At 41.0% G+C, this 27,441-nt stretch overlaps 1 protein-coding gene across 34 annotated transcripts in view; it reads left to right on the top strand.

Annotated features, from left to right (window-relative positions):
• DTNA (dystrobrevin alpha) overlaps positions 1 to 27,441 on the top strand; it is a 420,448-nt gene that overhangs the window by 370,666 nt on the left and 22,341 nt on the right. For 17 of the 34 annotated variants that reach the window (XM_021096230.1, XM_021096248.1, XM_021096250.1 and 14 more), the window contains 5 exons: positions 7,830 to 7,917; positions 10,105 to 10,202; positions 15,751 to 15,864; positions 22,142 to 22,238; positions 24,096 to 24,116. In XM_021096230.1, the coding sequence (XP_020951889.1) occupies positions 7,830 to 7,917; positions 10,105 to 10,202; positions 15,751 to 15,864; positions 22,142 to 22,238; positions 24,096 to 24,116 (418 nt within the window). Of the gene's footprint in view, positions 1 to 7,829; positions 7,918 to 10,104; positions 10,203 to 15,750; positions 15,865 to 22,141; positions 22,239 to 23,464; positions 26,690 to 27,441 lie in introns of those variants that run through there. The other 17 variants (XM_021096252.1, XM_021096251.1, XM_021096253.1 and 14 more) reach the window with 3 other exon arrangements.

Below are 27,441 nucleotides of genomic sequence, written 5' to 3' on the forward strand. Positions count from 1 at the left end.
ATAACCTAGAATACTGGCCATAAGAAGTCACATTTTCTTGAGCAAAAAGCTGATTTGTAGATAAGGAAGTGATGGCAAAAAAAATACCAAACACTATTACCTGCTTTTTGGAGGTAGGAGTAAAAAAGAATATTTGTAAATGCTGTGCATGGTAATCCTCCCAGTAAGCCAGGAAATAAGTTACCACTGTAAGCCTGTTTTATAGATGAGAAAATTGAAGCACAGAGAAGTTAAGTGACTTTCCCAGAGTCACACAGCTAGGAAGTGAGAGGGCTAGGGTTTGCATCCAGAAATTATCCCACCCACTCTTATATAACAAGAAATGTGTAAGCATTTCTTTTGAGCGAGAGCTTACATCTTTCAGACATCATCTGCTTTCCTGTTTGTTTGTTTGTTTGTTTGTTTTTGTCTTTTTAGGGCCACACCCGCAGCATATGGAGGTTCCCAGGCTAGGGGGTCAAATTGGAGCTACAGCTGCTGGTCTACGCTACAGCCACAGCAACATGGGATCTGAGCCATGTCTTTGACCTACACCACAGCTCATGGCAACGCCGGATCCTTAACGCACGGAGCAAGGCCAGGGATCCTACCCGCATCCTCATGAATACTAGCTGGGTCTGTTAACCCCTGAGCTATGACAGGAACTCCTTCCTGATCTTTAAAACAACAATAAAATGTGAGCCAAAAGAGAATTTGCCGTGATGGGGAGTGGGGAAGATCTACTGTGGATAAATATGAATAAGTATAATGACATTTCTATGAACTTTAACACCTGAAGCAGATAAGGAATCACTATGCAGCCACAGAATGTATCTGGATTCTTAACTCAGCCAAACATAATTAATTTGTTCAATTTTAGATGGCATGGCTAGTGTTAAGGTACAGGATGTTGTCTGTATGCTTCTGATTTTTCCCAAGTGTTGAGGATGCATGCAGAGCCAAGCAGGATATAGAAGAGTTGGGGCAACAACCAGGACATTGCAAGCCTAAGTGAGCTAAGCCTTATTTGTTCTTTGGTCCAACTCATTCTTGGGTGGTTCCCGCTATGTTCCATGTACTGTGCTAAACACTCAAGTTCTAATGGTGAAAAGATGGAACCATTCTTTCCTCAGAGGAGTTACAGTTTAGTGAAGGATAAAGACAAGTGGAAAAGGCAATTAAATAGCAAAGAGATAACACTATAGCAAGTGCAGCATGCTATGGAATAAATGAGGAACAGTGGATCCGAATTTGGAGGTCGGACATGAGGGCAGGAAATTGGCGGCCAAAGCGAATACTGGAATGAAGAGGAATTATTAGCCAAGCAGAAGATGGTGGAAGAGGCAAAGAGATTGTTCAGGGCAGAGAAAATATGGTGCATTGGAGGAACTTAAGTGCGGTTAGGCTACGAGGGTAAAGCATGAAGCTAGATTATGCAGGCCCCTATTAGTCTTATTTAGGAGTTTGAAAAATGAGAACCTATTGAAGAATTTTTATGCATAGGAATGTTACAGCCAACTTACTTTTTGTCAGGAAGGGAGCACACCTGTGGCATATGGAAGTTCCCAGACTAGAGGTGGAATAGGAACTGCAGCTGCTGGCCTACGTCACAACCACAGCAACGCCAGATTTGAGCCGCATCTGCAACCTACAATGAAGCTGGAGGCAATACCGGCTCCTTAACCCACTGAGCAAGGCCAGGGATAGAACCCACATTGTCATGAATAGTAGTTGCATTCTTCCAGTGAGCCACAGTGGAAACTCCAACTTCACTTCTAAAACATTGCTCTCTAGGAGTTTCCGTTGTGGCTCAGCAGGTTAAGAAACATACTAGCGTCTATAAGGATGTGGGTTTGATCCCTGACCTCTCTCAGAGGATTAAGGATCTGGCATTGCCACAAGCTGCAGCATAGGTCGCAGATGCAGCTTGGATTCAGTGTCACCATGGCTGTGGCACTGGCCTCAGCTGAAGCTCCAAGTCAACCCCTGGCCTGGGAACTTCCATATGCCATAGGTGTGGCCTGGAAAAAAAAAAAAAAAAGAAGAAGAAGAAGAAGAGGGGAAAAAAAGGTTGTTGTCTATAGGAGAGAAAATAAATTGGACGAAAGAATAACTCTCAAATCAGAACGATCCATTGGGAGTTCCCGTCATGGCTCAGTAATAATCAACCCAACTAGTATCCTTGAGGACACAGATTCAATCCCTGGCCTTGCTCAGTGGGTTAAGGATCCGGTGTTGCCCTGAGCTATAGTGTAGGTCGAAGATGCAGCTCAGATCCTTCGTTGCTGTGGCTGTGATGTAGGCTGGCAGCTGTAGCTCCGATTTGACCCCTAGCCTGGGTACTTCCATAGGCCGAAAGTGCAACTCTAAAAAGCAAAAAAAAAAAAAAAAAAAAAAAAAACAGAATAATCTATTATGAAGACCTTACACTCATTCAGGATAAGATGACTGTGGCCTGAGGCACATCAGTGACAGCTGGAATAAAAGGAAATGGAAGAATTTGAGAGTCCCCAGAGGTAGAAATCATGGTCTTGGTGGGCAATTATAACATAGTGGGTTATCAAAGTCAGGTCTTGATAAAAGAGTTTGAAGCCACCCCTATAGAGAAGCTATTGTTATGTTAAATTTTATTATTATTATTATCATCATCATCATCACCATCCATGAAGAGTCCTATGGCATTTTGCTCTCAACCAACTTCAAAAGATAGGAAATACCCTGATAAAGTAATCCTCCACTTGAATAATAACTAATACTACCTTCTCAGGCGGTTATCCTCCTAATAGCTATTTGCATTTTAATGGAAGACTTGTGACACTTCATGACCTTAAGAATTAATCTCTAGTGATAAAGTTCCTGTTACCATTCAGACAAATGGAAAAAAAAAATATTCAGAAAAAATGAAGAAGTATTTCCGGTGCCCTTTGGATCACCTTGTTATTTGGTTGACGGTCCCACCCTGCAAGGCAGAACAGGCCTCAGAGAAACCAGAGAAATGTGAACAAGCCTGGAGTTCCCAGTAATCCCTACTAAATCACAATTTAGGGAGCCATGGCTTAGCTGGGAATGCTTGAGTTTCCCTGATGCCATATTTGAAATCACTAGCAACAGACACTGGCCATGTATTTAATATAGAGAGTGGAGAGCTTTGAAATAAGAGATTTCCCCATTCTGAAACTCAGTCTGCACAGCAGCCCCTTTTTTAATTCATTATGGTCTTGTAGCAAGATCACTGATTATCAAGTCTGGAAATGAATAGGGAGGGAGGGATAAAATGTTGGAAGTGGTATTTCTTTAATGATTTAGGGATTATTGGCCATTCATTTTCAGCTATTGGGAATTGAAGTCTTGAAATAGGAGAATGCCTCATTCACCCTTGTATACCGTGAACCTACTGGAAAGGCACCCGTAAGCTCATAAATCGTTTGTGTGCAAAAAGGGGTAATATATCATGCCACCCCTCATTCACTCAGCGCCGGGGGGAGGAAAGGCATGAAGTATGAGTTATGGCTTACTAGACAAAATCCCATAACTTCACGTCTTACATTTCCAGGAGGCTTTTTTTATATAACCTTCATATTATTTATACTTGCTGTCATTCATGATAAAAGGCACTTTTATCATGAAGGTGTTTTATCAAGTTTTTTTAATTATTTATTTCTCAAAACACTCACAAATGTTTTTGACAAAGTCACTTTCAGGCAAACAGATCATCGTCCTAGGCTTGGAGGAGTAGGCCCTGTTGTCTGCACAAGCAGTGTTGTATTAGGCCTCCGGTCTCTTAATATACCATCCAGAAAATGATAAATGTGTTAAAATCAAATTAAACTGCTTCTTTGTGGGATGGCTTTATGTTTAAAGCAAGGACAGTGTAACTTTCTCTTTCTTATTGAAGCTGTAACAAGAAATTCAGTTATTATTTTTAACCACTGCAGAGTGCAGATGTGTTTTATCACACATCTGCTTTAAACATCTGTTTTAAAGCATCAGTTGTCCAGAACTAATTTGGCCTTTTGCTGGTAAAAGTAATTTCTTATTCCAAGTCTAAATTTGCATGCTGATTAAAATCTCTATCCATAGAGATTAATCTCAATCCACAGAGCCTTGAATCCTAGAATACCTGTCTTAAGGGGATGTTTATAAAATATCACAGTGCTATACGGATATGAAAAATGATCTCTTTTATATGGTTTATATTTGGGATTCATTTCAGCGTTTAACTTTTCCATTTTATTTTCAAGATTTTCTAAATCCTTGCTACTCAAAGTGTTGTCCTTGGACCAGCAATATCAACGTATCTTGAGAGGCTGTTGGAAAGGCAGATTCTAGGATCCCATCCTACCATACCAAGCCCCACTCCAGAATTAGAGACTGCATTTTCATAGGATGATATGTACACAATATACACTTCTAAAATCTGAGAAGCCCTGCTCTAGATAGTTGTTGGATGGTAGGTGACATTTTGAAACAGACAAGAACTATTAGTGAATCTGAACAGGTTACTTAAGAGGCAAAAAATTACTTCCCACTGTGGCACAGTGGGTTAAAGGATCCACTGTTACTGCAGCTACAGCACAGGTCATAGTTGCAGCTCACATTCAGTCCCTAGCCCAGGACATTCCATATGCCATGGGTGCAACCATTTAAAAAAAAAAAAAAAAAAAAGTCAGCGTTCCCATTGCGGTAGAGGGTTAAGGTCCCCACATTGTCTCTGTGAGGATTCAGCTTCAATCCCTGCCCTTGCTCAGTGGGTTAAGGATCTGGCTTTGCCACAAGCTGTACCATAGGTCACAGATGCAGCTCAGATCCCATCATCATGGCTGTGGCATAGACCTGCAGCTGCAGCTCCAATTCAACCCCTAGCCCGGGAACTTCCATATGCCATATGTATGGCCGTAAGAAGAAAAAAGAAGAAGCAAAAGAATAATAAAATTGCAGTAACTAATATCTTTGAGCATTTAATGTATTTTAGGCATCATACTAGCTTGATGCTTTTTACATGCATTATAACATTTGGGGAACAGGAAAGAGAAGACTTTCTGATGATGGAGAAATGACTTGGTAAATGGAGAAATTTACTTTACTACTAAGGTAGTAAGTATATGGTAATTTAAAGAATGCAGATAAATCTAGAATGGCAAAGTTCAAGAACAGGTACATGGAGTTGTCTTGCTGCGAAGGAGGTTAAAGATCCAGTATTGTCCCTATAGCAGCTCGGGTCGATGCTGTGGCATGAGTTCAATCCCTGGCCTGGCCAAAAAAGAAAAAAGAAAAAGAACAAGTACAGTTTGCATATGTGAGGCATGTAGAATAGAGCAAAGATAATGGAGACAAGTATCTTCCAAACGACCAGAAAAAAAAGTTACAGTAATGGATTCTGCCAAGGAGAGAAGAGCTATTTGAAAGTGACATAGCTAATATGCTGAAAGCATATGATGATTTTCACTCATCTTCTCACTTTAGAACAAAAGTTAAAAGACTATGTTGCAGGTTTACTGTATATGTAAATGTACACATAACATAAACTGTATGTTACTGTATATGGAACCAAGTCTTTTCAGTGGATAACTCTTACTTTTTTTTTTACTTCCTTAAATGATTTTTATTTTCCCATTATAGTTGGTTATAATTCTTACATCTTTAATATTGGCATAGAAATGTGTCATTCTTTTTTTGTGTGTCTTTTCATCTTTTTTTTTTTTTAGGCTCGCACCCTTGGCATATGGAGGTTCCTAGGCTAGGGGTCAAATCAGAGCTGTAGCCTCTGGCCTGCACCACAGCCACAGCAACGCCAGATCCTTAACCCACTGAGCAAGGCCAGGATTCAAACCCGCAACCTCATGGTTCCTAGTCGGATTCATTTCCACTGTGCCATGACAGGAACTCCAAATGTGTCATTTTTAATGAATGATCATGAGTATTAAATTTTTTTCTTTAAGGAACAAGTTTAAATATAAGAGCCAATGGAGGAGATTACAAGCCTATTTGGGGATTGAGAGGAACTAGTTTTCTTATCTTGAGCCTGACCTGATACCATGTTAATTGATAAACCAAAGTATGACCAACTAGTCTGTTAACAGGATTAGTGTTACTGGTATGTTTCATAGAATATTTTTAGTGGCGCTGAAAACTTAGTCTTAAGTGAAGCATTTTCTTAAATATGGAAAACTTAATAACGCTTTTATTTGCATTAGTTTGTTAGAGGATCAGATTATCCTTATTCTAGTAGGAACAATTTTTATAAGTTTAGAGGAGACACTAAACAATTCCCATTTATGTCATTAGAAGCCACTACTTATTCTACTTTCTGAAAGTAAATATATTAATGACATGTTACCTGGGTAATAATATTATAGTTGAGTATTATATTCATTATGTATTGCTGCATAACTAATAACCCAAAAGCTTAGCATATTAAAACAACAAACATTTATTATTTCACAGTGGGTCAGGAATCCGTGTTTGGCTTAGTTAGGTGTCTGTGGCTCAGGACTTTCATGAGGTTCCAATCAAGCTGTCTGTCAGCTGGGCTGTGATGACATCTAAAGGCTCACCCACAGGGGATCCAGTCCCATGGTTATTAGCCAGCTGCAGTTCCTCCTCACGTGGGCCCTTCCAAAGAGCCACCTGTAACATGGCATCTAGCTTCCCACAGGACAGGCAATCCCAAAGAGCTCAAGAGAGAGAGAAAACATGCCCATGATGGAAGCCAGGGTCTTTTTATAACCTAATCTTGCAAGTTACTTTCCATTATTTTTGCCAGTTCTATTCATTAGAAGTAATAAAATTCATTGAGTAATTAAAAATGAATAAATAAATAACCTTAAAAAAAAAGAAGTAAGTCCAGGAGTTCCTGTCGTGGCTCGACGGTTAACAAACCCAACTAGTATCCATGAGGATGCGGGTTCGATCCCTGGCCTTGATCAGTGGGTTTAAGGATCCGGCCTTGCCATGAGCTATGGTGTAGGTCGCAGACACGGCTTGGATCCAGGGTTGCTGTGGCTCTGGCATAGGCCAGTGGCTACAGCTCTGATTGGACCCCTAGCCTAGGAACCTCTATATGCCGTGGATGTGGCCCTAAAAAAAAAAAAAAAGACAAAAAAGAAGTAAGTCCATAAGTCCAGCCCATACTAAAGGAAGAAGATTATGCACAGGAGTGTGAAGCCAGGAGGTAGGGATCACTGGAGACTGATCATATTTGGTTTCTTCTTCCTTCTTGCTTCCATATTTTCTAGCATGTCGATTTCGGGTGTGTGTTACTTGTGTGACAAGGAAATAAAATTCTTAAAGGCAATACAATCTAATTAAAGAGAAAGGATTCTTTCATCAGAAATGTAGATCTGGAGAGTTCCCCTTGTGGCGCAGCGGAAACTAAACCTCTAGTGTCCATGAAGATACAGTTTCCATCCCTGGCTTCCCTCAGTGGGTCGGGGATCTGGCGTTGCTGTGAGCTGTGGTGTAGGTTGCAGAAGCGACTTGGATCCTGCACTGCTGTGGCTGTGGTATAGGCCGGCAGCTGTAGCTCCAGTTTGACCCCTAGCCCAGGAACTTCCATATGCCATGGGTGTGGCCCTAAAAAGCAGAAAAAAAGGAATGTAAATCAGAAAAGTCATTCCTCTAAGGAGATTTTTTAGCAAAACAGGATTTATTAATGACCTTCCTGGCCCCTATTACATCATGTCAGAATCCAAGCCTGATAATCATTAACCTAATGGGATTGCATATAGCTTTCAAATTTTTTGCACTGAAAAATTGAAATAGCAATCCTCCACCCCCAGCCCCATGCGAGTGTGAATATGTCCATCTTTCTCAGTTGCCTAACTGGCTCCTTCTTGCTCTCTTCTCAATAGTATGCTGGAGAGCTCCAGCCGGCTTGATGAAGAGCATCGGCTGATCGCCAGATATGCAGCAAGGCTGGCAGCAGAGTCCACTTCGTCTGTAAGTAGTCTGAGTGGGAGGATGTCATGTTCACTGGTATCCTAATGGCCGGTGCCACAACAGCAGAGCTGACTAGTTGATACTGTACAGTCTGCAAGACCTAAAAACAATTTGGCCTTCCGCTGCTTCCATTTTTCACCTGTCAGCTATCCTTCTAGTCTAGCAAGCATCAGAGCTTGAGCTATTCTGTTACAGCATTGCTGAACCAGCCTAACACCTGATTTCTCCAGGTAATTCCTAATCAATTAACACAGAGAACAAGCCATAATTCCAATCCACAATTGACTGAGATAAATTTCTACTGTTATCAATACGTAAAATATAGACGAGAAAGAGAAAATTATGTCATAAAATCAAAAGGAAACCCTGCTTCTATCATAAGCTGCCATATGCCAGATTTAGCTATGGAAGACCACTCAGGATATAAAATATAGGACCTCAACATTCTTCACTAGCAATACAAATAATTTCTATGTTAAAAGAAATGCTGATTAAAAATAATAGAGAATCGTTTTAGAAGCCAGTTAATTTTTTTGAAATTAAAAATCAGGCTGAGTTTCTCTAGGTCTTTGGGCTTAGGTAATGAGTGCTAGTTTTAATTTTTTATTTTTTATGGCTGCACCTGCAGCATATGGAATATCCCAGGCCAGGGACTGAATCCGAGCCACAACTGGATCCTTTGACCCACTGCACCAGGCTGGGGCTCAAACCTGCACCTCCTCAGGGACCCAAGCCACCGCAGTCAGTTTTTTAACCCGCTGCACCACAGCAGGAACTCCCATTGACTCCTGTTTTTGAAAGCTTGGCATTCTTTGGTAGAAAGATTAGCTGTGATTTTTTTTAATTTGTTTTTAAAACAATAAAAATTGACATTGAGGACTTTCTATAACGTACTAGAGAGCAAAGAAAACAAGGCACAGGGAAGTCTACATAATCTGATCCTGTTTTTATAAAACAATGTCAAATAAGTTCTTGACTAAATACACATACACATGTATATTCACATATATAAATATGTTATATGAAACATAAACAACTATATCTTACATAATCATATGATATGTAATCATATATAGTCACATATATGATTCTTATTCAATCATATTCTTATATATATGTGATTATATCAGAATGGAGGAAATTATGACTGCATATATTTAAGTTGTTAAAGCTGGTTTCAATCCATAAATGTGAAATTACATATGTGGGGCATTCCTATTGCAGCTCAGCAGGTTAAGAAGCTGAGGCAGTTTCTCTAAGGATGCAGGTTCAGTCTCTGGCCTCACTCAGTGGGTTAAGGGTCACAGATGTCACTCAGATCTGCTGTTGCTGTGGCTGTCGCGTAGACTTGCAGCTGCAGCTCTGATTCAACTCCTAGCCCAGGAATTTCCCTTTGCCACAGGGAAATCATAAAAAGAAAAAAAAATCACATATATGAATTTAAAAATGAACTAAAAGAGGGAGTTCCCATCGTGACTCAGTGGTAAAGAACCCAACTAGCAACCATGAGGACTCGGGTTCGATCCCTGGCCTTGCTCAGTGGTGGGTTGGGGATTCAGCATTACCATGAGCTGTAGTGTAGGTCACAGACGCAGCTTGGATCCTGCGTTGCTGTGGCTGTGGTGTAGGCTGGCAGCTACAGCTCTGATCTGGCCCCTAGCCTGGGAACCTCCATATGCCACAGTGTGGCCCTAAAAGGCAAAAAAAAAAAAAAAAAAAAGGAGAAGAAGCTAAAATTATGTTGACCAAAAGAAAAAGAACTATGACTTTAAAAGTATACTATTTTTAATTGTATATTATACTGGTTGAACAGTAATTCTGGAGAGTTACCCCAGCAATGAAACATTTTTTAACCCCACCTTTATTGAAAGTGTAGTTGCAATGGGAACAGCATGACAAGAATGAACTAGCTCTCCAAAGACTTCAAGTCAGAAAATCTAAAAAACAATGTTTCCCATATTTTGTATATTTGCCTGCCAAAGAATTCTGTTCTGTTTTCTACAACTTAGATGTATTCCAGATGCATTCACACAAAAAATTGGTGAGGAATGGCCATTTAATCTTATGGATTTGCTTTTTTTCCATAGAAGCAGTTACTTCTTTCTTGTGCATATCACACAGTTCCTGTCTTTTCAAACACAGGTTCCCATTCCCAATACTAAATAGTGTCAACCACTTATTTTACAGCAGCCAGCTCAGCAGAGAAGTGCTCCTGACATCTCCTTCACCATTGATGCAAATAAGCAGCAAAGGCAGCTGATTGCAGAACTAGAAAACAAGAACAGGTAAGGCTTGTTCAACATACTGGCTTTTTTGATCAAGGTATGCTTTCATTAGTAACCTATAGTCATGCTTCTAAATGTTCAGGTCTTTTCAACCTGTAGGCATATAAACATAAGGGAAGACATCTTAGTCAATGATGCTGACTTCTGAGAAGGTAAACTTTAAATTTCAGATCTTTAGAAACTTCATGAGGGGGAAAACATGTCTCTGAGATCTCAATGCAGTTACTGCTGTCTCCCTAGCTGTCTCATTTCCCTTTTCCTGACATCCATTTTTTTTTTTTTTTTTTTTTTTTTTTTTTGCTTTTTAGGGCCACACCCACAGCATGTGGAGGTTCCCAGGCTAAGGGTCTAATCAGAGCTAAAACTGATGGCCTTCACCACAGCCACAGCAATGCGAGATCCAAGGGACCTATACCACAGCTCACAGCAACGCCAGATCCTTAACCCACTGAGTGAGGCCAGGGATCCAACCCGAAACTTAATGGTTCTCACAGAGGGAACTCCAGACATACTTATTTTTGTTAAAAAATGTCTAAGGCAGAAGAGCCCTCCTGGGCACTAGGAGGAAAACATCTCAGTCAACCAGAGACAAGTCTTGCCAGGGAGGCTGTGAGGATCCCAGCCAGGCTAAAGAGCCATTTGGAGTGACACCACCATCAACCAGTTATTCGAGCCAAACTGTTCCACATCCAGTCCATCATCAGTAAGTTTCTCTTTATTCATCAGAGATGGATTCACAGTCCTCCTCCAGGGCAGTTCCCCCAAACCATGCACTTCAGCTCCACCATTACCACTCAATCCAACCTGTCTTTTACAAAAACATAAATTGGAGCTCCTGTTGTAGCTCAGTGGGTTAAGAATCTGGCATAGTATCCTTGAGGATGCAGGTTTGATCCCTGCCCTGGCCTCAGTGGGTTAAGGAACCAGTGGTGCAGATGCAGCTCGGATCCAGCTGTGGCGTAGGTGGGCAGCTCCAACATGATCCCTAGCCTGGGCACTTCCATGTGCCGCAGGTGTAGCCGGAAAAAGAAAAAAAGAAAAAAATATATATAAAAACATAAATCATATGATGTTATTTCCTGTTCAAAACCCTCTGCTGATTTTCCCTCACAGTTTGAATACAACCCACCCCTCTTACCATGGGCTGCAGGTCCTACCTGACCCAATTCCTGCCTCTCTCTCCAGCCAAAGCCCACCTTGCTCTTTACACTCCTGCTTCTTTCTTTCTTTGCAGCCTTTAAAGTACTGGCTGTTCTTGCAGCTTAGAAATCTCTCCCTCAGGTTCTCGGCATAGATACTTCCTTCTCATCACTCAGGTTTCAACTCAAATGTCACCTCCTAAAAGACCACCTATCTCATCTTTCCCGCTACCTCAGACCCCAGGGACCACTCTCTATTACACCTCTGGGTGTGCTATGATTTGTCTCTATCTGAACGAAATTGCATTTTAAGTGTTTGTTTCCTTTTTATTATCCGTCTTCTTTGACTGATGTGGAAGTTCTTTCAGAACAGAGGCCATGACAAATGGCCCCTGGGTTCCAGAACCATGCCTAGTACATTGTAGAAGCTCAGAAAATATATATTGCGTGAGAAAGTAATAAAGAGCTGAGCCAGATCTCGAACTCAGTGCTGAGTAAACCCCACACAGAAACAACTTACATGTCTTATATTTCTTGAAACAGCATCAGAATGTCATAATACTTAATCTCATTTTTAAACACTTATGTCACTTGTGAGATCAACTGGTAAAGGAGGAGGTTGTGATCACTGTTTCATGCTTATAGAGTACAACCTGCGAATTTGCGGTAAATGGTCCAAGAATTCTTTAAAGTTCAATAGGAACAAAATTGAATGTACAGATTTTGTTGGCACATTCTTTATTTTAGAAGAAAAAAACCAAAAGACCAAAGCAAAAACTCATAAGCCCACAAATATCTTGGTTGCAGTGTTAACCAACTCTTCCATGTCTCTAAAGCATTGGTTTTTTTTTTTTTTGGCTTTTTTTTTTTTTTTGCCATTTCTTGGGCTGCTCCCGCGGCATATGGGGGTTCCCAGGCTAGGGGTCCAATCGGAGCTGCAGCCACCGGCCTACACCAGAGCCACAGCAACACAGGATCCGAGCCGAGTCTGCAACCTACACCACAGCTCACGGCAATGCTGGATCCTTAACCCACTGAGCAAGGGCAGGGATCAAACCCGCAACCTCATGGTTCCTAGTCGGATTCGTTAACCACTGCGCCATGACGGAAACTCCTCTAAAGCATTTTGTCTTACCTTCCAAACCTCTGCTTCCACTCAGCATGGGGATAGCACACTTGAGAGGAAATTGGGACTTCCTTTAAAGAAACACCTGGGGATACCTGCCTCCATGTGGGATTCTAGAATCAGAAAGAAGCCCCATAAATTGGCACAACATTGTAAATCAACTCTAATAAAAAAAATTTTTTTAAAGAAGAGGAAGCCCCATGAATGTGCTGGCTGTGCCATGCTACCACTCTAACTGCTTGTTTCTAGGGCATTTTTGGATTGCTCTCTCTAAAGTCATGTTTTTAGAACCAGAGGGAGAATAAAGGAATGGGAGGGAGGAGAAGTGGCAGGAAGAGAGCATCATCCTGTCCCTGAGTTCTTTCCCCACCCCATGCCTGAAAGGGCATCCAGCCCATCCTGAACTCATCTCTCTCAGCCAATGGCCTCGTGCCCTCCAGTGACCCAGAACCATGTCCCAAAGCTTATCTAGGTTACATTCCTGCACCATGGAAATCCACCCAGCCATCCCATGGTCTCCAAAGTGACAAGTAACCCAGAAATCAGATCTCTGGCCTTCAGAGGGGTGATAGAGTTCCTCACTAGGTCATTCATGCACATTTGAACAATGATCCTTAGAAGATAATGCTTCCTTACAGCATCCTTGGAAGAGCCAATTGGAGTTAGTATTCGGAGTAGCAGGAGCCTTCAAATTACACTGTATACATGACAGCCTAGGCTAGACCTGTCAAACCACGTATCAGAGATTGAGTCCCTATATATGGGCTTTGGAGCAAATCAGCCTGAGTTCAAATGACCGCTACCACCACTTGTTATTGAACTTGGGCAAGACTTTTCACTGGTTTGTGCTTCGATTCCCTCATTCATGAAACAGATAATGGTAGTAACTATATACAATAGAATGGGTTACGAGGATTAAATAAGACGGCACCGTTCCTAGGTGTAGTCTGAGCACTCAGTGCTCTTTACATATCTTACCATTATTATCTTTTTTCTTATTGTAGCTGCTGTCCTAGTTCCCTTCCTTGAATTCAGTGGCTTTGTCATGGTTCTGTCTTTGGAACTAACAAGAAGAACTAGCGGGAGTCACAGAATATCAGGACATTAGCCCTGAAGATCTTGGAAGTCTCAGTTCACTGATTTTCATGCTGAACTCCCTGGGTCCCCAGAGGCTTTTTTGGGGAGCATGAAGAGGAAGGAAGAAGAGCTAGCAGCACAAAGGGCACCCCCCTTTCTTTAACCAGAGAAGTTCCTTCTTCACTGTTTGATGTATTACGTTTCCATGGGAGATTTCTCTTAAAGAAAATTTCCAGAGTTCCCGTCGTGGCACAGTGGTTAACGAATCCAACTAGGAACCATGAGGTTGCGGGTTCAATCCCTGGCCTTGCTCAGTGGGTTAACGATCCAGCGTTGCCGTGAGCTGTGGTGTAGGTTGCAGACTCGGCTCGGATCCTGTGTTGCTGTGGCTCTGGTGTAGGCTGGCAGCTACAGCTCCGATTAGACCCCTAGCCTGGGAACCTCCATATGCCGTGGGAGCGGCCCAAGAAATGGCAAAAAGACAAAAAAAAAAAAAAGAAAAGAAAAGAAAATTTCCCAGGTATTCCTGTCATGGTGCAGCAGAAACGAATCTGACTAGGAACCATGAGGTTGCGGGTTCGATCCCTGGCCTCACTCAGTGGGTTAAGGATCCAGTGTTGCCGTGAGCTGTAGTGTAGGCCGAAGATGTGGCTCGAATCTGGCATGCTGTGGCTGTGGCATAGGGCAGTGGCTATAGCTCCAGTTAGACCCCTAGCCCTGGGAATCTCCATATGCCACAGGTGCAGCCCTAAAAAGACGAAAAAAAAAGAAAAAGAAAAAGAAAATAAAATTTTCCACTACAGAACACCAAGGGAGACCAAAAAAGTTGAAAACCACTGAATTATGGTTCAAGCTTCTCACCATACCCATGGGAGGTGTAGGGACTCACTGGTAATTAGCCTCTTGATTCAGGTGTATCTTTGAAGAAGGAGGTTGTAAATCAGCTTTTCAGATGGAAAGCCACCCATCCCCCTTGCTCACCAAGTTCACCTTCCATTCTTGATGCTTTGTTCTGCCTTATTGGCTCTTCTGCATTTTGCTGGATGGGAGCCTGACCCCCCCAACCCCCGCCCCGGCCCCCAGGAATCCATGACTTGTAACCTTGCTTAATGGCTTCTAACTCACTTAGGGATAATTTGCCTTGTAGCTGTCCCCTATCCTTTATAGCCAGCCTAATGTTCACCCCAACGCAGGGCAGCCCAGGCCCCAACATCAATAACGACCGACGTGTCTCACCCCTGACAGAGGTCACATCAATAGCACTCATGTCACAGACTCAATTATAGTGAGTCCTCTTAAAAGCACTTTCCTTCCAAGGCTCCCTTCATTGAGATCCATTGTTGAGACTGAAAATGGTAGGAAAAAGAGAAAGAATTTTGCTTATCTGAGGGCTCCTCTGATGAATTCAGTGAGAGGGGTTTCATCCTCAGTGAGAGAATGGAGTTATTTAGTTTCATAAAATGGGCATCACTTATCCCTATTTTCCTTCCAAGCACCTCTTATTTGGTAGCTGCAGGTACTTTTATGGGATCAGACTGTGACCTTAAGATGAAGATTCATTTTCGTCTCTTAAGCAGTGCACTTTTCAAAGCGGAACACATTACCCCAGCATTTATATTACTGACTAGAAAGATGTTCAGGTCCTGGCGAGGACCCTCGGCTTTAAGGCTCCAGTGACGTACTGTAGTGTCTTCCTGGTTTGGATGTACTGGAGAGGAAGATGGTCTTTCCACATTCACAGCACTCAGCTGGCTACAGCCTACACCTCATAAAGACAGTAAGTTAGGAGTTCCCGTCGTGGCGCAGTGGTTAACGAATCCGACGAGGAACCATGAGGTTGCGGGTTCGGTCCCTGCCCTTGCTCAGTGGGTTAACGATCCGCCAACAGCTGTGGTGTAGGTTGCAGACGCAGCTCGGATCCTGCGTTGCTGTGGCTCTGGCGTAGGCCGGCGGCTACAGCTCCGATTGGACCCCTAGCCTGGGAATCTCCATATGCCGTGGGAGCGGCCCAAGAAATGGCAAAAAGACAAAAAAAAAAAAAAAAAAAGACAGTCAGTTAATGAGGCTCAGTTCTGCTCCCAAATAAGGGAAAGAAGATGCTTTCTTTCTTTCTTTGCTCTGGTGGCCCTGATCGGCTCAGATATTAGATCTTGGTATCCTGGAAGTTAACTGACCTGGGTTTCTTACCTTCTTCCTCTCTCCCAAGAGAAATCTTACAGGAGATCCAGAGGCTGCGGCTAGAGCACGAACAGGCTTCTCAGCCCACCCCAGAGAAGGCGCAGCAAAACCCCACCCTGCTGGCAGAGCTCCGGCTCCTCAGGTAAGGGAAGGAGTCTAAGGTGTCTCGGGAAATACAGGGGTTTGCGATCTACAATAAAGTCTAATAGTGTCCCCCAGGAAACACTCTCTACCCATTATAACCGCTGCCATTTGTTTGCTTTTTTAAAATAGCACACACCAGAGTTCCCGTTGTGGCTCAGCAGGTTAAGAACCTGACTTAGCATTCATGAGGATGCAGGTTAGATCCCTGGCTTCACTCAGTGGATTAAGCATCCATTGTTACTGTGGCTGTGGCGTAGGCCAGCAGCCGAAGTTCCAGTTCAGCCCCTAACCTGGGAACACCCATATGCCGCAGGCGTGGCCCTAAAAAAGAAAAATAATAATAAGTAAATAAAATAAAATAGTGCACACCTAATTGGGGAGGTCTGGGAGTGTGGAAAAAGGCTCTTTATTTATTGTTTTTCTTCAACACAGAGAAAAGGAAACAGTGTTCTTTAGGTCCCGAACAAATGTTTCACTGCAAAAAAAAAAAAATTTATAGTGCATTCTTTTTTTAATCAAAGCATAGCTGATGTACAATATTATATGTTATAGGTGTACGTGATAGCAATTCATAATTTTTAAAGGTTGTACTTCATTTATAGCTTTTATAAAATATCGGCTGTATTCCCTGTGTTGTACAATATATCCTTGTAGCTTATTTTATACATAATGGTTTGTACCTCTCAATCCCCTACCCCTATGTTGCTCCTCCCGCTTCCCTCTCCCCAGTGGTAACCACTAGTTTGTTCTATCTGTCTCACTGGAAAAAAATAGCACTCCACTCTTGTTTAGCTACTTGCATTATCAACGATACCTTTATGATAAAAGTGGTCAACAACGACTTCCCATGATGGCGAAGTGGAAACAAATCTGACTAGTATCCATGAGGATGCGGGTTCGATCCCTGGCCTCACTCAGTGGGTCGGGGATCTGGCATTGCCATGAGCTGTGGTGTAGGTCGCAGAGGTGGCTTGGATACCCAAGTTGCTGTGGCTCTGGCATAGGCCTGCAGCTGTAGCTCTGATTCAACCTCTGGTCTGGGAACTTCCATTTGCTGCATATTCGGACCTAAAAGCAAAAAAAAAAAAAAAAAAAAAAAAAAAAAGTCAGCAAAACAAACACATAACTAAATAATCATCATGGTTTTTTATTTGAAAATTTACCTGTCACCTATGTATTTTCTCTAAATCTTGGTCCCTAATTGCTTTATATACAGATCTTTATACTTTCGCTCCTTTTTATTCTACAAATGAATTTAAAGGCCTGATGTTTTCTAGTCTGTCATCATGGAATTCTTGAGTTGGGGGGGGTGGCCTATAGGGAGTTGAGGACATGGATGAAGTCTTTGGTGCCTCCAATTTGCCCACCAGCAAAAGGAGAGTCACACCCTGGGCTCCACGTCAGACTTACCATGCCTTGAATATGGCACTTACCCAGACTGATCTGTGTGGAAAACAACACAGACATAAACTCAAGATACTCCCTTGTGGAAATGTGATAGTTCACAAAGCACTTGTAGTTAGCAAGTAGAACATTCCCATTCCTTCCACCTTTCTATTTGGAAAGTATATTCCAGGTGCAGCTAACTTTGAAGCATCCTTTTTGTAAGAACTACAGATGCGTCTTCTGAGAAATCCTCATCAGGATTGGAGTGCCACTTACTTCCTCCATACAAAGAGACTAAATTAAGCAGGTTCTGTGTGGGTGGGGTTTTGTTTGTTTATTTGTGTGGAGGGGGTTGTTTGTTTTGTTTTGTTTTAGCCAAGTCCCTACTGATTGTAGTCATGGGATTTTCCGGGGGGCTCCACTCCAGCCCTGCTCTTTGGACATGTTAACATGTGAGCCCTTGGGATACCTGGCCAGGCTGCAGGCCCTGCCTCTGAGCTGGGATCCAGTCTTCCCAGGCTCATGCACCTGGCTGCAGGGACTGACCCACCAAAGGCTTGAGCTATGGAAAGACAATGGACAGAACCTGCAACTTGTGGCGGCTACTTGATGTGAAGAGATCACGTCATACTTTAGAAGACCACGATAAATTTCATGGGAGAAACAGAAATTCCTCCTTTTCAACGTAGGTTCATCTACCTTCAGAGAGATGTTGTGGAAATCCTTCCACATTCTATTACACTATCACCCCAAAGGGATGAAAACAGAAAGAAGGGAACAGTGATGTTTTACATCCTGCTGCTCCTCAAGGGCATATAAAAGGAGATCACAGCTTGAAAGCATCTTTTGCCAAATAGAATTATATAGGCCCTCCAGACTCATGAGTTAAGAAAGTGAAGTCTAAGGTACACAGAAATATAACTGAATAAACCAACTTGGAATTAGAGTCGTCATTCATCTACACCTCAGGACACCCTGTCTCTCTGCCTGGCTTGCTCCCTGTACCTCTTCCCCTGGTTGTCCCATTCTCTGATGGAAGAGTGATGAGTAGGAATTTTTATAAGCAGTTTCACTGGTTCCCCCAAGTTAGTATTTGCTTTCCAAGGATTTGGTTCCATTTGGATGACACAGTCTGGGAAGGCATCATGATGTGCCTGGTCCACTGATGATGAGTTTTCCAACGGGTATTTCTTCCCTACTTGACATTGCTCTCTTGGAACAGACTGATAATTCTCACCATCCTCTGCCCTGACATGTGGGCCTTCCCAAGACCCCAGCCAAACTACACCAAGGAGTCTGGCTGTGCAAAGAATTTCTCTGCTTTTGGCCCTCACAGTCAGCAGGCAGCCTCCACATAAAGCTTGAGGCCTGAGGCCTGAGACCTGAGACACCTAGACCCCAGCTAAGTTGCTTGCCTGCCTCCATACTCTACACATTTCTTCTGCCTGGAAGAAGAAGGACCCTCCCTTGAAGGCTATTTCTCTAGGTGTTTATGGACCACTCATACTGTGCTAAGCACTTTCACAGTTTGGGGATTTCATAGAAACCCTGACATCCCAGGTTAAGAAACCCTGCTCAAGGTGTATTATCCTTTAGTCATTCCATCCTTTCATCATTTCAGATTTCCAGAGAGCTCCAAAACAATAGAACCTTGAACAGTTACTTTGACCTTAGTTCTCATTGAGGGGTGACCATGTGATGCTGCCACAGGAACTCCTTATCATGGCTTTGATAGAGGTCTGCTCCATCCTTTCCAGGCCTCTTCTGAAGAAGCCAACAGGAGAAATTTCAGCTGGGGGAAGGGAGAAAGATCAGAGTTTGGCTTTTCATGCATGCAGTTTATTTTTATCTTAAGAGCACCACCATAGCCTTCCTAAATGATCATATTTCCACTTTTGCTTTAGCCACAAGAAAGCTGACAGCCAGGTTCACAACCCAGATCTGTCAACTGAATAGGATTTGAGGATAAGCAATTCTGTTGGCTAATCTGACACTTCCTAGGCACTAAGGTCTGCATCACTGTTCCTGTAGCAAGCCTGGGAGATGGACACTACTATTAGAGTCACTTTATAAAGAAACTGGGATTCACTCAAGTGCCTATGCAATGAGTAGCATAGGTAGACTCCACTTCCTTTTCTTGGGTTTTAATTATCTCCTGCCTGCACTATTGTAAGCACTTAATTGATTCCCAGCCTCTGGTCTACCTATCAGATTTACCTTTCTTCATTTTATTTTTCATTTAGTTCAATTCCACAAATATTTCTAAAATGCAGTGTGCAAAGTCCCTGTTGTGGCACAGAGGAAACGAATCCAACTAGTATCCATGAGGATGTGGGTTCCATCCCTGGGCCTCGCTCAGTAGGTTAAGGATCCAGTGCTGCCATGAGCTGTGGTGTAGGTCACAGACTTGGCTCGGATCCACAATTGCTGTGGCTGTGGTATAGGCCGGCAGCTACAGCTCTGATTCCACCCCTAGCCTGGGAACCTCCATTAAAAAAAAAAAAAAAAAAAAAAAAAAAAAAAAAAAGCATTGCTTTTTTGAATATACTTAGCTCTATGAAAATAAAATATGACTTAGTCCTTTTTTTCCTCAACTTTCCTTGGAACATTAAAGATTTGTTATCAAACCCACATTTACTAACATTGGTGTAAATACTTATAGAGAAGACATTATTAAATGAATGTTTTTTAATTGAATTCAGTCAAATGCACGAAAGAGTAAATGTCGTGTTTTGAAAGAATGCTGCCAGAAAATAAATGTATAAATAAGGTTTTTTTCAATGTTGATTAATTATGGATTAATAACAGCTAACTCTTTCTGATAGTTTTGGGATGCCTCCCTTATGATTTCTTACCTACAATATTAGAAGTTTGGTCAACCTTCTCTCAACGTGCACCTGGGATCAAAAAGCCAAAAATTACAGAGCAGTATCTAGAGAAGAACTGGAAATAAATCAGAAACATCACCTTTCTGCCAGCTCTACTGAGGATATACTTGGAACACCATGTACAGACAAGGTCAAAGAAAAAAGAACTAATGGATTTGTCATTGAAGAATGTTTTCGAATTGGGCAAGACTTTCAAAATCAGAATGCTGCAGACCACAAAGACAAAGATTAAAATATGATACCATTAAAGTCTGTTAAAGTATGATGTCCCTTGTCCTCGGGATTTGAAAAAGAGGCAGTGGTAAAGGAAATGAAAGGAAGGCTTGCTCTGGGAACAAACTTTAAATGGCAATAAAAGCCAAAAATATAAACATATTCAAAAAGAATGAAGTTATGTTTATGCAGTTTAAGTTTATGATTCATCATAGAGAAAGCCTATGTGAAAGCAAATTAAAAATGTTTCAGTTATTTCCATAATCTGGCCTCCCACAAAATCTCTTTTAATTGAATGAGTCATTGACCTAACTCAAAGTGACGTTTTTGTGTTGTCAATTTTTCATTTCAGAGCTTCTGCTATAGCTACACTTAGTACTGTGTCTGAGCCATTGTGACCAGTCGTATCCATTCATATATTAACACATATGCGGTTAAAGCATCCACTTATTTTTAAAAATATAAGTTTCACTATTTCAAAATCAGACAGAAGCCTTTGAGGAAAGGAGGAAAATTGTATATATTAATTTTTCACTAATGGTCCTGAAATAATAGATTTTAAATTGATTTAAAAATGTATACCTCAAAAATATGAGTGATCAATATTCTTCTCCATACTGTTTAATTTCTTTCCCATCCTTTAAAGATATTTTGGTACCTCTTAGTATTACAACAATGATAGAATACTATCCTTCTTGCTGACAGTTTAAGAGAAGTTCTACAAAACAAAACAAAACTAAACAAACGCAAACCTTATATATTATTTTCAGTTAGAATAATTGTGTATGAACTCCTTTATTCTGACTTCACTCCATGATGCCAAACCCAAACCAGAAAATTTAGATTGAGTTTAAAAACTATGTACCATAAATATTTCACCTCTGAAAGGTACCACATTGCCAACTAAGAATTGAAGACATGAAAAATGTACTTTCTAAATCTGATTTCCAGACATTAAGGTAATCAGTGTTTTCTGTGAGGTTTACAAAAGTGTTCTTGGGTTTGGAGGATCTGTGGGATTGGCCTTTCTCAGTAACAGTTTGGTTTCTGTTTATTATCTCAAGGGGACCCCATGGCACAGCACAAGGGTCATGACATAATAAGCATTCAGAAAAAAATTTCAGGAATTCCTGTCGTAGCACAGAGGAAGCGAATCCAACTAGGAACCACGAGGTTGTGGGTTTGATCCCTGGCCTCGCTCAGTGGGTTAAGGATCCAGTGTTGCCATGAGCTATGGTGTAGGTCACAGACGTGGCTCAGATCCCACGTTGCTATGACTGCTATAGGCTGGCAGCAACAGCTCTAATTCGACTCCTAGTGTGGGAACCTCCATATGCTGTGGGTGTGGCCCTAAAAAGAAAAAAAAAAATTTCTACAGAAAAAAATTTCTTTAAGTGGTTAATTTGGGGTAGATGGGAGAGAAATATCAAATAAGGTTTTAATTCTGTTAGTACAACTTTCAAGAAATAAACATACATCCAAGCTATAATTGTTTATTCAGGAGTTCCCCAGTGGCCCAGTGGTTACAGATCTGATGTTGTCACTGCTGTGACTGGTTACTGCTGTGGCGTGGGTTCAATCCTGGCCCTAGAACTTCTGCATGCTGCAGACTTGGCCAAAAAAAAAAAAAAAAAAAATCGTTTGACAACATTCACTTGCCTGATAACTTTATCAAAGACCCAGAGATGCCCTTTCTCTTCTGGTCCACGAATGGTGCCATGAGACTGGGAAATGTGATTAGCTCAGTGAGTTGAATGCTGTTTCTGATGACAACTGCTTCTTTCTTAGACAGCGCAAGGATGAGCTGGAACAGAGAATGTCTGCCCTCCAGGAGAGCCGGAGAGAGCTAATGGTCCAGTTAGAAGGTCTCATGAAGCTACTAAAGGTAAGATGCTTCAAATAAATGTTTCCTATTCTTCCAACTATGGCATTTCTTTTTAAAAAAATTTGCACATAATATGCAATGATTTTTCCAACTGCTATATGTGATTTCCTCCAAAATGTGGTTTCAAACTCAATTATAAACTCTTTTCCTAGACACATCAAATGATAGCAGTCAATTACAGGGCTCACTCTTATCCATTTCCTGGAACCAAATTACTGAGGACCTTCATGGGACAACTTATTTCCATTTGGCTCATTTCCAGTTCCTTATGTCCTTGAAAGTAATAAAACTAGATTTATTTAGAAATATTTTACAGTTCATGCCCTTCAGCAATTCTGACTAAATTGAATAGAAGCTAATGTCTAATTCAGAAAATGAAGATATAGCCATTAAGTAATTTGGGTGATTATTGTTTTATTAAGGGGAGCAACTTGGTTGATTTCAGGAAATTTTATCAAATCTCTGTGGCTTTGGCAGCAAATCACATAACTTTTATGGGTTTCAAACACAAACTATAAATGGAAATATCTCCTTACTTTTCTGCAGGTAAAGCATTTAATAAGATGATCTATAGAAATCCTCTGCAGAGTATTATAATAATAATTCTCATTCAGAAGTGGCATTCTTTCTTTCATAAATCCTTCTGCCCTTCTTCAGTATACACTAAATTGCATTTCAAGTCAAAAGTAGACTAATTATAGCCACATACCCATAGTTGCTCCAGTAGAGGTTTCAGTGCTCTGTGGTGATCCTGCCTGGTATAAACAAGCATGAACCAGTATGGACTGCACCTGTGACAATGCCAACGACAGGAACCAAAATTTCTGATAGAATAACAAAGGCAGAGTCTCTGGGATAGCTCCTTTGTGAGACAAGATGTCCTGCCTTTCAATCCGTGGACCCCCCCATGCCCCTCACACCCTATTGTTTATTGTTTCTGTATTGTCCTTTCTTTTGTTCTCCCTTTCTTTTCTTTTCTTTTCTTTTCTTTTCTTTTCTTTCTTTCTCTTTCTTTCTTCTCTCCTTCCTTTCCTTTCCTTCCTTTCTTTTCCTTTCTTTCCCTTCCTGTGTTTTCTTTCTCTCTCCCTTCCTTCCCTTTTATTTACTTATTTTTTAATTTAAGAAATTAAATATTTGATAAATATTTGTTGAAGCCTACTATGTCCCCAGGCACTGATATAACACTTTTTTTTCTTTTCTTTTCTTTATTCTTTTTCATTCCTTAGAAGACTTTTCCTGCCATCAGTGTCGAGAATGCTTTATCTTTACTAAACAAAATTCACTTTTCATTGTATCAGACATGTAAAGTGTAAGATTCAGTTTTTGTTGTACTATCCATGCTAAGACAGGACTAGGTAATTCGTACCCTCTTGCTGTTTCTGCCCTATGATCTGATTTGATGATCCAGAAAAGCTCTTTCTGTTTTCCTTTCCAAATGTGCCAAATGAAGAGGGCCCCTCCCAACTTTCCCTCCACTGAATGAGGAAACCAGACAGCCCCTTGCTTCTATTGCCATAGCTTCTGTCACTGTAGCAATGAGATAGGAGTCTGTTTACCACCAGCTATCTCGGCGTTAATTAGGCATTAGCCTAATTGAGCACTGTCTACTGTATCAGGATGTACCAATAGCAGGAGGGAGAGACAAATCATGTTGAAAGATGGTTGGATGCATGGAGGAAAGAGATGGGTCTGTTATCTCAAATATCTGAATAGACTAAAGTTGCCAAGGTAGAAGAGGCTTGACCTGCCATCAAAGCCACATTGAGATTTTCTCCCACCTTCCTTCCTTCACGCTGTGTACATGCTCTTATTGGAACCCTGGGTAATCTAACTATTATTGATTCAATCTTTCTGTAGGAAGAAGAATTGAAGCAGGGAGTAAGTTATGTCCCCTACTGCAGGTCTTAACTAACAGTGGAGGGGCCTGCCATCCTGCTGTTTTTCTCATTGCTTTTGCCTCTAATGTATGTTCATGCTTCAGTTTGGAAAGAGGAAAAAAAAATTATACTAATTTGCTTCCTTTTCAATGTAGTGCTTGACTTGAGACATGAAAGTTAGCATTTTTTATAACTATTACTACTGTTGACATCAAAAGAAGAGCTATTATGTCTTTCAGAAGAGGGAACACATTTGAATTTGTTGGAAACTTTTCAGATCTCCAGGGGTCTATGTTTCAAATCAGTCTCATGCTTTTCTGGGTTGCTGATCAGACCCTTTTCTTAACAGAAAGACATTTACCACAGTCACTGAAGTTACACTAAGTAGAACCCATAGCCCTCAGAAGCTAATCTTGACATCCTCTCATGCTGTGACTATTTGGTTCAGTTTCCATTTTACTGAAAAGGTGTGGAACTTCTTTTTGTAAAAATCAGCCAGTTACATCTCCTTTCATTGCATAATTTTTAAGCCCTGCTCCCCACTGCTCACATTATATGCTCAGTCTAACAAGAGAAAAACTGTACTCTGTAACCATTCACATCCCAAATCAGAATCCCTACCGTTGGTTGACAGTCATCTCCAACCAATAGGCAACCTTCAGCCTTTCTCTTATCACCAAGCACTTTTCTGCTCTGGGAGTTCACAAGGTGTTTCATACATCTTGCCTGGAAATAGGAACCTTGTGACTCTGTAGCCTGAAACTGAAGCCCCTCTGACCATGTGGCCATGTGCAGAAGCCAGCAGAGGGAGCCGAGAACTCAAAACATAACAATAATGAAACAAAAGCAAAATAAAAAGCAGCTTTCCTTTCAATGCATGTACCAAGCTGTGTATGACAATATATCCCACTTGCTGGTCTTAGCAAAAAGTTTTACATTCTTTCCATGGATCAATTAGAACCACAGCCCGTCCAATTTCAACGTACCTTTTCATTCTTCTGTATTCTCTTTCCTATTATTCATTGTGTGTGTTTGTGTTTAACAAAGAATGTTTGCAAAATGCTGGACACATTTTTACCCTTCATTCCCACAGTCTGTAAAAAAGGAAAGTGTACAATGAATCTGTAATGTCAGACAATAAAGACAATGTATTACATTATTTGTATTTTGTGAACAAAATTACTTGAATGAGAGACAGCCCCCCTGGGTAAAGGACACACTTTTGCTCCTGTATAATTGCCTATAAATGCATTCATGGGATATTGCTATTGTATGTTCGACATACTTAGATCATGGTAAAGAAAAATGCCATCTCGTGGTGTTTCTCTGCAAGCAGCCTCTTTTCTTTCCTGTCTCTTACTTGGCAAGTGCATAGAAAAAAGAAATACAGCTCAAATATAACCTTCCTCCTCCTAGTGGACAGAGAGGACAACCATTCTATAGTCAGTCAGCCTTGCTTTTAGTCATTTTCCCTGAGGGACCCTTACTCTACCATTTCCAAGGCAACACTTTCTTGAAAAGCTCGGTGGATCAGGAAGTTCATAAGCAGATGGATGCTTAGAGCCAAACCATGGCAGCGCCCATAAGAGCATCACTGCCTCCTTTCCCTCCACCTCCCCCCCACTGAACCCTAAACAGTTGCAGCATCTTTGAAAGCCAGCCAACAGTGGGTACTGTTGCATAGGTACTTAAGGGCCATTATTAGTAACACCCAGATGTCTGCACTGCTTTGTCTGGGTGGGGAGAGAGTTTGTGGGTCTTATTTGCTTACATATTCAAGCTTCTTTTCAAAAAGCTCCCAAGGCAGCTTACAACAAAAGACATAAACAATGACTTCATAAAATAGAAACAGAAAAATAAGAAAATGCACATATGCTAATCATAAGGGACAAGGGTGTTACTCTGAGCTTTGTAGCAATGAGGCAAAAAAAAAGGAAAACGTAATTGATGGTTTTTCAGAACAGAAATACCCATTCTCAAGGGAGCAAAATTTCTGTTGGCATAAAATATAAAAAGAAAGTTTTCACTTGGAGCTTTAGAGAAGGAATAGTGAATAATAAAAAGGGACAACACAGCGGTAGATTTCTTGTGGCTGATTCTTATACAGACCTTCAGTTAAAATTAAAGACAGAACCCCCTATGTCCCGATCCCATAGAGGCAGTTCTACAAGGAAATAAACAAATGCCATCCAAATTTATAGATTTCTCATGATATAACATGATCTAAGGAGAGAATTTAGAGGTTTAAGTCTGGCATCTCCTTCTAAATTCTGTTTTTATTTATGAGCCTTTCCCCTTTGGGGACATTCTCTTTGTAAAATCAGATTTAAGACACCACACGCAACAAATTGTGCTTGATTTAATAACCTCTACTTGCTTTATTATAAGTCTGTGTGGTTCAATGTATTTTATTATATTGGTATACATAATTCCTACTTATACTGTTTCTTGTTAGAGGTAATGCATGAATTTATTCCCCTTGAGGAAAGAACATGAATTTAAAAAAACTAGTGCCTGTAATATAATATGATGATTATGGTATCATAAGCAATAAATTTTGTTTACAAACTTGAATTAAAATTATCCTACCCTCTTTCTTCTTTGTGTATTTTAAAGATTTATTGAAGGAACTATAAAAAGAACACTCATAAAAAGTTTAATAATGAAGGCGGCTGGGATATAATAGCAGTGACAATATGTTCCAGAGTTTCTGGTCTGCTTCCAGTGCCAAGTATTATGACCCGGTCTAAAACCAAGTATCCTGACTTTGAGTTCAGAAAACAAGATCTCAGTGATCATTTTCTTGGATTACTGGAGTTGGAACCTGACTTACGACGGGCCCGGCTCTTCACTCACAGCTCTAAGACCTTGAGCAATTCACTTGACTTTATAGCAGTTTCTTTCAAGCACACTGATAATACATGGCTCACAGAGTTATTGTAGAGATTTTAAAAGGTAATGGATATGAAAGTACTTTGTGAAATGCTATGGGCATGTCAGATATAAGTATAATTGCATGTATACATGTATACACATACGCACGAGAATATATAACCTGTTCTAATCTGACCCACATTTTACATGTAGGTGCGTGTGCTCACACTTGCACACGTGCATTTGCGAGCACACACACACACACACACACACACTCTCTCTCATTCGCTTCTCTTTCTCACATTAACTATCAGTGTCTCAATCAAGGGAAGAAAGTCAGGCTTTCGAGTTCCGTCTTCTGCTCCCCTTCTCTTCTCTATTTACAAGTGGATGGCCCGATTAATTCAGGAAACCATCATCACTTGAGTTCCTACTTCCTCGAAACATAATAT

This window comes from Sus scrofa, chromosome 6 (genome assembly GCF_000003025.6).
Source record: "Sus scrofa isolate TJ Tabasco breed Duroc chromosome 6, Sscrofa11.1, whole genome shotgun sequence".
Classification (NCBI taxonomy): domain Eukaryota; kingdom Metazoa; phylum Chordata; class Mammalia; order Artiodactyla; family Suidae; genus Sus; species Sus scrofa.